Below are 10,000 nucleotides of genomic sequence, written 5' to 3' on the forward strand. Positions count from 1 at the left end.
AGTGTCACAGTGCTTACATTTGCATACGCGGTCTGATTGGATGAGGGATCCGTCGCTGCCGAAAAAAGTTGAACATTTTTCAACTTTTTGACGGCGCCGAAGGCTCCAACGGAGCGCACGGACCCACAATGCATTGCGCGCCCGTCCCCATTTCAAAGTCAATGGGGATCCGTCGACGGACGGATGCAGTGGGCACGAGGCGTTAAAGTCCTTAGGACTAGTCCCCCACAACGGTTCACTCCAGGAGGACTGTCGCTTTGTAACTCTGGGTCAGCCTCGTCAACGTCTGGGGACATCTGTCCACGTCTCTTCCTGTCTAGTCCCTGACTCCAACCCCGGCAATGTGAAGAGTGTGTCCATCGATCCGGGCACCCTGATCATCACATGGGACGTGAGTGTTCACTCTCCTCTCTCACTCTTGGTGACCTCTCTAGTGGGCGTGTGGGACCAAGTGTTCACCCCCCAATCTACCTGTGTGTGTGTGGGTGTGTGTGTGTGTGTGCAGGAAGTGGACAAGCGGCTGCACAACGGGCCGGGCTTCAAGTACCAGGTGTTCTGGAGGGAGGGCCAGACGGGCCACTGGAACCACAGGTACGCCGGCGGCCCGCCCTTCCTGGTCAACGACACGGGGACCTACACGCCCTTCGAGATCAAGGTCCAGGCCGTCAACTCCCTGGGGGCCGGCCCGGAGCCCGCCTCCACCACCGGACACTCTGGAGAGGACGGTAGGCTTAAAGACACTCTGGAGAGGACGGTAGGCTTATAGACACTCTGGAGAGGACGGTAGGCTTATAGACACTCTGGAGAGGACGGTAGGCTTATAGACACTCTGGAGAGGACGGTAGGCTTATAGACACTCTGGAGAGGACGGTAGGCTTATAGACACTCTGGAGAGGACGGTAGGCTTAAAGACACTCTGGAGAGGACGGTAGGCTTATAGACACTCTGGAGAGGACGGTAGGCCGTAGATACAGGAGGACAGTAGGCTGTAGATACAGGACACGGTAGGACCGTTATAGATGAATTCAGCGCTCTACATGTCGCAGCGCTCTTGTATAATGTACGACGGCGTCATGGCTCCACATTGAATTCCAACTCCAACACATTTGTGCAAGTTGCAAACACTTTATGAATCAATGCATACAGAATACAACAATCACAGTCTGAGAAGGCTGCAGTCATCCAAAGGAAGATGGTGGAATATGAATGCAAACAACCAATAAACCAATCCGGCTCTACGCTTATTATGAAATTCACAGAAGGTAGCGACCCCTCTGTCAGCTCACAGAGCCATGGCCCTCTGTCCAACCCCCTGCCTGTGTCTCAGTTCCCAAGGAGGCCCCAGGAGACGTCAGCGTGCTGGTGGTGAACAACACGGCCTGGGTGAGCTGGAGCGCACCGGACAGAGTCCACGGGAAGCTGCTCCGATACCAGGTAACATCAGCTCATAGAGTGCTACGATACCATATAACATCATCTCAGAGAGATACCAGGTAACATCAGCTCAGAGAGATACCAGGTAACATCAGCTCATAGAGTGCTACGATACCATATAACATCAGCTCAGAGATATACCAGGTAACATCAGCTCAGAGAGATACCAGGTAACATCAGCTCATAGAGTGCTCCGATGCCAGGTACCATCAGCTCAGAGAGTGCTACGATACCATATAACATCAGCTCAGAGAGATACCAGGTAACATCAGCTCAGAGAGTGCTACGATACCATATAACATCAGCTCAGAGAGATACCAGGTAACATCAGCTCATAGAGTGCTACGATACCAGGTAACATCAGCTCAGAGAGATACCAGGTAACATCAGCTCAGAGAGATACCAGGTAACATCAGCTCAGAGAGTGCTACGATACCATATAACATCAGCTCAGAGAGATACCAGGTAACATCAGCTCATAGAGTGCTACGATACCAGGTAACATCAGCTCAGAGAGATACCAGGTAACATCAGCTCAGAGAGATACCAGGTAACATCAGCTCATAGAGTGCTACGATACCAGGTAACATCAGCTCAGAGAGATACCAGGTAACATCAGCTCAGAGAGATACCAGGTAACATCAGCTCATAGAGTGCTACGATACCAGGTAACATCAGCTCAGAGAGATACCAGGTAACATCAGCTCATAGAGTGCTACGATACCAGGTAACATCAGCTCAGAGAGATACCAGGTAAAATCAGCTCAGAGAGATACCAGGTAACATCAGCTCAGAGAGTGCTACGATACCATATAACATCAGCTCAGAGAGATACCAGGTAACATCAGCTCAGAGAGATACCATATAACATCAGCTCAGAGAGATACCAGGTAACATCAGCTCTCTCACACAGAGAGCTCACACTTCATCAGCTCAGAGAGAGGTACGATACCGGGTAACATCAGCTCAGAGAGATAGGCAAGGCAAGGCAACTTTATTTGTATAGCACTTTTCATACACAAGGCAGACTCAAAGTGCTTCACATATAAACATTGTCATACAATAAAATAAAATAATAGATAAGTAAAAGAAAACATATGCAAAGAAATGAGTAAAATAGAAAGTTAAAAAGGCATTTTAGTAATAAAATAGAAAATAAAGGCAAAGTTAAAAAAGCTTTTTAGAAAGTGCAATGTATTTAAGATTTAGCAGAAAGCTAAAGCAAACATAAAAGTCTTCAGTCTTGTTTTAAAGGTGCTCAGAGTTGGGGCAAGTCTTAAATCCTCAGGGAGTTTATTCCAGCTATTTGTTGCATAGAAACTAAATCCTGCTTTCCCATTTCGTGTTTACTCTGGGGATAATTAACAGATTGGTCTCAGAAGATCTTAGTGGTCTAGAAGGCTTATGTAGTGGGAGAGTGTAGTGGCATATCAGTTAAATATTTTGGGCCTAAACTATGTAGGGATTTATAGGTTAGCAACATGATTTTAAAATCAATTCTCTGACCTACAGGAAGCCAATGTAACGATTTAAGAATTGGTGTAATATGTTCAGATTTTTTGGTCTTTGTTAGAACTCTAGCAGCAATATTCTGAACAAGCTGAAGCTTCCTTAGAGTTTGTTTTGGGAGACCTGTAAGGAGACCATTGCAGTAATCAAGCTTATTAGTGATAAAGGCATGTACACGTTTTTGTAAGTCTTCAGTGGGCAATTATCTCTGTTTTGTCCTCATTTAGTTGAAGGAAATTTTGGCACATCCAGTCTTTCACTTGCTCAATGCACTGGCACAGCAGATCTATGGGCCGATACTCATTTGGTGATAGCGATACATAGATTTGCGTGTCATCAGCATAGCAATGATGGTCAATTTTGTTATTTTGCATGATTTGCCCTAGTGGGAGCATGTAGATGTTGAATGAAGAGGGTCCTAAGATCGAACCTTGTGGGACTCCACATGTCACGTTGGTTGATTCTGATACAAAGTCGCCAATGGAAACAAAGTAGTTCCTATTTTGTAGGTAGGAACTGAACCAATTTAAGACTGTACCTGAAAGCCCCACCCAGTTTTCTAACCTGTCCAAAAGTATTGTATGGTCTACAGTGTCGAATGCAGCACTGAGGTCTAGTAGCATTAGTATTGAGGTTTTGCCAGAGTCTGTGTTAAGACGGATGTCGTTTACAACTTTAATAAGGGCGGTCTCAGTGCTGTGCAGGGGTCGAAATCCTGATTGTAAGGTGTCATAGCAACCAGTTGATGCCAGGAAGTGATTAAGTTGCTGGAGGTCAACATTCTCAATGATTTTACTTATGAAGGGTAGATTTGATATTGGTCTGTAGTTGGTAATAATAGAGGCATCTAGACTCCGCTTTTTTAAAAGGGGTTTAATAACTGCAGTTTTCAAAGCTTTTGGGAAATTTCCTGACTGGAGAGAGTTGCTAACTATCTGCAATATGTCTATTGCTATCGAAAGCAGTCGAAAACATTCTTAAAGACGTTGGTAGGTAGAGTATCACGGCAACAGGTGGATGGCTTTAGTTGTGTCACAGTTTCCACAAGAGGTTTAGAGTCTATAACATTAAAGCATGCCATCCTCGCCACGTTACTTTTGCCTGAACAGGGTGGTAGTCCAACATTTTTGTTTGAAGTGGAGATATTGATGGCGCGCCTGATGCCTTCAATGTTATCTGTATGAAAGCTGCAAACTCATTGCATTTCTGCGTGGAATGCCAACATCTTATTACCATCAACAACAACATAATACCATCATCAACATCTTATTACCATCAACAACATGTTATTACCATCATCAACATGTTATTACCATCATCAACATCTTATTACCATCAACAACATGTTATTACCATCATCAACATCTTATTACCATCAACAACAACATAATACCATCATCAACAACATATTACCATCAACAACATCTTATTACCATCAACAACATAATACCATCATCAACAACATAATACCATCAACAACATCTTATTACCATCATCAACATCTTATTACCATCAACAACAACATAATACCATCATCAACATCTTATTACCATCAACAACAACATAATACCATCATCAACATCTTATTACCATCAACAACATGTTATTACCATCATCAACATGTTATTACCATCATCAACATCTTATTACCATCAACAACATGTTATTACCATCATCAACATCTTATTACCATCAACAACAACATAATACCATCATCAACAACATATTACCATCAACAACATCTTATTACCATCAACAACATAATACCATCATCAACAACATAATACCATCAACAACATCTTATTACCATCATCAACATCTTATTACCATCAACAACAACATAATACCATCATCAACATGTTATTACCATCATCAACATGTTATTACCATCAACATGTTATTACCATCATCAACATGTTATTACCATCATCAACATCTTATTACCATCATCAACATCTTATTACCATCAACAACATGGTATTACCATCATCAACATCTTATTACCATCAACAACAACATCATACCATCATCAACAACATATTACCATCAACAACATCTTATTACCATCAACAACATAATACCATCATCAACATCTTATTACCATCAACAACAACATAATACCATCATCAACATCTTATTACCATCAACAACAACATAATACCATCATCAACATGTTATTACCATCCTCAACATGTTATTACCATCAACATCTTATTACCATCATCAACATGTTATTACCATCAACATCTTATTACCATCATCAACATCTTATTACCATCATCAACATCTTATTACCATCAACAACAACATAATACCATCATCAACATGTTATTACCATCCTCAACATGTTATTACCATCCTCAACATGTTATTACCATCATCAACATGTTATTACCATCATCAACATCTTATTACCATCCTCAACATCTTATTACCATCATCAACATGTTATTACCATCCTCAACATGTTATTACCATCAACATGTTATTACCATCATCAACATGTTATTACCATCAACATGTTATTACCATCATCAACATGTTATCACCATCAACATGTTATTACCATCCTCAACATGTTATTACCATCATCAACATGTCATCTCTCCGACCCTCCTGACTGTGCCTCTGTCTGGGGCCCCTCCAGATCTCCCTCCGGAGGCTGGGCCCCGTGGTTCTCCGGGGCCGGCGGGAGCTGGCCCAGGACCAGCCCGACGGCGGTGAGGCGGCGCAGGGGGACGGAGAAGGGGAGGTCACGGTGGTGACGGTGGACGGAAACAAGACCTCGGAGGAGGTGACGGGGCTGCGCTTCTATTCGCAGTACGAGCTGTCCGTCAGCGCCTTCAACAGCAAGGGGGAGAGTCCCGCCTCCAGCCCGTACAAATTTAGCACCCCAGAAGGAGGTAGGACATCATGTTTGATTGTGAGTTCTTTCCACCATGCCTGGGGTACATGGTGAACACAGGTAGTAGGCTGTGTGTCTGAGGCCCAGCATCCTGTGTGTGTGTGTGTGTGTGTGTGTGTGTGTGTGTGTGTGTGTGTGTAGCTCCTGGACGGCCTGCATCCATGACCTTCGAGAGCCCCACTGAGACGGAGCTGATTGTCCACTGGACGTCTCCGGCGCGGCCCAACGGCCAGCTCAAGAGCTACCTTCTGCACTACCGAGACGGTGAGGCCCCGAACAGAACCGCTCGCTAGGCCTTTGGCCATCAGCAGGGGGAGCTGCAGCAACGAACCAGGCTCTGCCTTTGTGTTTGCCTCCATGTGTAGAGGTGGAGAACAGCCCAGAGGAGGTGGTCATCATCCCCGACAACGTGAACAAGCACTACCTCGGATCCCTGAAACCGCAGAGCCACTATATCTTCCGGCTGATGGCCCGCAACGATGCTGGCATGGGCCCTCCTCTGACAGGGAGGGGGCACACCCTGCTGGAAGGAGGTAACACTACAGCATTATCACAGCCTTTTCTAAGCCTTTTTCTGGCCCCGTTGTAAATGCATGTGCAAATAAATGTTAGCGCTCAGGGAAATAGATGACAAACAAACGGCGATTCGGGTTGTGTGTTCAGAAAGGAAGTGGTGATTACCCTTTAGTAGCTTTGATTATTAGCGACAGTAGCTCAGGAGGCAGAGCGGGTTGACCGGTAACCGGAAGGTTGCTAGTTGGATTCCCGCCTCACCCCGACTGCTCCCGGCGAGCGAGCTGTCGCCCTGCGCGGCCGACTCGCCGTCGGTCTTTGAATGTGTGCCTGAAGCATAGTAAGTCGCTTTGGACAAAATCCACTGAATGTAAACGCAATACGTAGAAAGGAGGGTCCGTGGTCGTGGTTGAGTTGACGACCCGGCCTCTCGCCCCCTGCTCCAGTTCCTCCCTCCAACATCTCCCTGGACGCCGGGGAGCAGACCGTCAACCTGAGCTGGGTGCCCAGCGAGCACCACCGGAACCACGCCTTCACCATCCTCTTCAGTGGGAAGGACGGTGAGAGGGGGGAGGGCTACTACCTACACACTCGGGGGGGGCTACTACCTACACACTGGGGGGGCTCCAGCTCCCCGTGAGTGGACTGCGACCGCCTGGTGATCAGTGTGGGAGGGGGGGCTCACTCCATCGGCTAAAGCAAGACGTAAACCCCCGCTGCCGTAACCTTCCCGCTGTGAAGCTCTTCTCGTGTGGTCGCTGCAGAAGGGGCCGGATGGGAGGAGTCAGAGCTGGTGAACTCCACGCAGGGTTTCTATTCGCTGACCGGCCTCCAACCAGGGACTCAGTATCACTTCGTCATCCAGAACGGCGGCGTTACGTTCTGGCAGGGAGCGATCGTGACCGAAGGCCCAGGTACTGGCCTGCAAAACGCCGTCTTACAGCTGTACACTTTCACTTTGCACTTTACTACCCCTCGTTACTTATTAGTACTTATAACCACAGTTTTAGTTGCTCCACTTATTATTGCTCACTTTATTTCATTGTATTATTATTATTCATTATTGTGATCTACTTATTTTGACGTATTTTAATTCTTACCTCTCTTGATTTACTTTATCTGGCATTGTTGCCGCTGCACGGCTGTCGGGGAACAAGGCCTAAAAATGTTACTCTGGTGTACAATCAGATGTAATCACCGCGTTCATGTCCTCATGAACGCGGTGCGCCTTGTGTCTCTACCAGACTCATGCTAGTAGCTAGTAGCCCCCCCACCCCCACGTGAAGCAGCAACCCAACCGTTTCCAGCCGCCTGACCGCCCTGTCCCCCCTCAGAGCTGTCGGAGGTGTCCGGGGGGTTCGCCACGCAGGGCTGGTTCATCGGCCTCATCAGCGCCGTGGTGCTGCTGCTCTTGCTGCTGCTTATCCTCTGCTTCGTCAAGAGGGGAAAGGGAGGCAAATACGCAGGTGAAGCCCCACGCACACTCACACACGCACACGCACACACAGAGGAATACACTTGGCATGGATGACTGGGCAGTTGCTCTCTCACTGCAGTCGCCATAGTAACCAATGCACGGTGAAGGACCGGGGTTACTGAGCGCCGAGGCAAAATGACTTCCTCCTTCCTGAACACACACAGACACACACACACACACACACATAAATAAACACAGACATACATATAAATACAACATATATTTCCTAAACACACTTTCAGGATTGGCCATGCATCCTCCCTCCTTATCGCTCCCCGTATTGAACACAGAGATCCTCTCCTTTCTCCCCCAGTGAAGGACAAGGAGGACGGCCAGGGGGACTCTGAGGCGCGTCCGATGAAGGATGAGACGTTTGGCGAGTACAGGTACGCGGGCGCTGTGCACGGCCCCCGCGGCGATGGCGATCCACTCACACACCTGCCGTCAGCACACGCTCACTGGACCCCGCTCATTGTTTGGTTGATAGATACTCCTTAATGTATGTTGCTATCACTTTAACCGTTGATGCTCTACCGACGTGTTTCTAACCAACTAGTGGATCAATGATCAATGAAGTCCCCCAGTCACTGCAGTCTTAACGCCAGCAAAGCTCTCTCTCGTCTTTACTCACACTTAACCCCTGCGTCCTCTCTGCACGCTTGCCTGCAGATCGCTTGAGAGGTGAGTGCTTTGACTGGCACGCAAACGCACACACACACACAAACATCAACGCGTCAACGCATGGAGACACACATACAAACGGACACACGCTCACGCACAGCATCGCTCGGAGCCCAGCTGTCGCCACCCCTCACCCCGCTCGCGTCCTCTGCTCCCCAGCGACGCCGAGGAGAAGCGCTCGGCCAGCCAGCCTTCCCTGTGCGTGGCCAGTAAGCTGGGCAGCGACGACTCCCTGGCCGAGTACGGGGACAGCGTGGACATCCAGTTCAACGAGGACGGCTCCTTCATCGGCCAGTACAGCGGGCGGCTCCCCCCTGCCCACGGCAACGAGAGCTCCGGGCCCGCCTCCCCCCTCGACCCTGCCCCTCCTCCTCCCGTCGCTCCCTCCATGTCCGCCATCCTCAACCGACCCAGCTAGATGCAGACTCACACACACGCAACACACTCACACACACACACACACACACACACACACACCTTACTGCCTGCAACAAGACACTATGAGATTCATCACTCGTAAAGGTCTGACTCCACTGCCCGTGACAACAATAACCAATCAGAACATACACAGCAGACACACAAACACACATGCACGCGCACACAGTCCAAGGCTGTTCAGTGGCAATACATTCCACAAGGTGTGTGTAGGAAATTTGTTTACTTTTTCTATGCCAAGTTTTTACAGTCACACACGGATACACAACATTCGTACATACATACAAACATGCCTGCATACATTACACACATACATGAACCCACATGCACATGCACACACACACACACACACACACACACATACACACACACACACACACACACAAAGCCAACTGCTCTTTTCTGTAGTGGAATGAAGGGAGATATTATCTTGGGTCAATGCATCAATTTAAAGCTTTCAAAATACTATTTTAATTTGCATCACATACATGCACTATTTTTGAGTTTATTGTTGAATTTTATATATATACAGTATATATATATATAAAATAAGTTTAGACTTCTTTCTGTTCTGTTTTTAATAGTGTAATTCTGCATGTTGCCAGGGAACGCTCTTCTCCCTGTGCCACGGCGTCAGCCCACCGGGCGTGTGGCCCCGGGGGCCCCCGGGCTCAGACGGGGCCCCCTGTGTGTCTGTGGCCGCGTCCCCCCGTCCGCGTGCCGTCCACGTGTGAACGCGTGTGCGTGTGTATGTGTGGGCGCATGGGCGTGCACGTCTGCGATATAGTTCACGCCCTCCATCTCTAGCCCCGCCCCCCATGACTTGCAGAGATGAGAGGGCTCTTGCCTTAAGAGAGTCCTGTCCCCATCGTCCCCCCTTCATCCCCCCCTCGCCTCTCTGTCTTCCAGAGTGTTGCCTGCCCTCATCCTACTCTTTGACTGCAGGAGCATAAGTGTGTTTGCAAACAGAGTGGAACTCTATACACACACACACACACCCACACACACACGCACACACGCACACACACACACGCACAGGCACACGC

The 10,000-nt window shown here is 47.9% G+C and overlaps 1 protein-coding gene across 1 annotated transcript in view; it reads left to right on the forward strand.

Annotated features, from left to right (window-relative positions):
- Nucleotides 1–8,937, forward strand: part of l1camb (L1 cell adhesion molecule, paralog b) — a gene marked incomplete at both ends in the record, with an annotated part of 25,216 nt that extends 16,279 nt beyond the window's left edge. Inside the window, 11 exons of the mRNA XM_079741191.1 lie at nt 321–391; nt 506–725; nt 1,328–1,434; nt 5,591–5,846; nt 5,990–6,112; nt 6,214–6,381; nt 6,808–6,921; nt 7,126–7,275; nt 7,696–7,827; nt 8,152–8,224; nt 8,679–8,937. Coding sequence (XP_079597317.1) covers nt 321–391; nt 506–725; nt 1,328–1,434; nt 5,591–5,846; nt 5,990–6,112; nt 6,214–6,381; nt 6,808–6,921; nt 7,126–7,275; nt 7,696–7,827; nt 8,152–8,224; nt 8,679–8,937 — 1,673 coding nt within the window. The remainder of the gene's footprint in view (nt 1–320; nt 392–505; nt 726–1,327; nt 1,435–5,590; nt 5,847–5,989; nt 6,113–6,213; nt 6,382–6,807; nt 6,922–7,125; nt 7,276–7,695; nt 7,828–8,151; nt 8,225–8,678) is intronic.
- Between the last annotated feature and the right edge of the window lie 1,063 nt (nt 8,938–10,000).

The sequence above is a fragment of the Pollachius pollachius genome (genome assembly GCF_949987615.1).
Source record: "Pollachius pollachius genome assembly, chromosome: 8".
NCBI classification, from domain to species: Eukaryota; Metazoa; Chordata; class Actinopteri; order Gadiformes; family Gadidae; genus Pollachius; species Pollachius pollachius.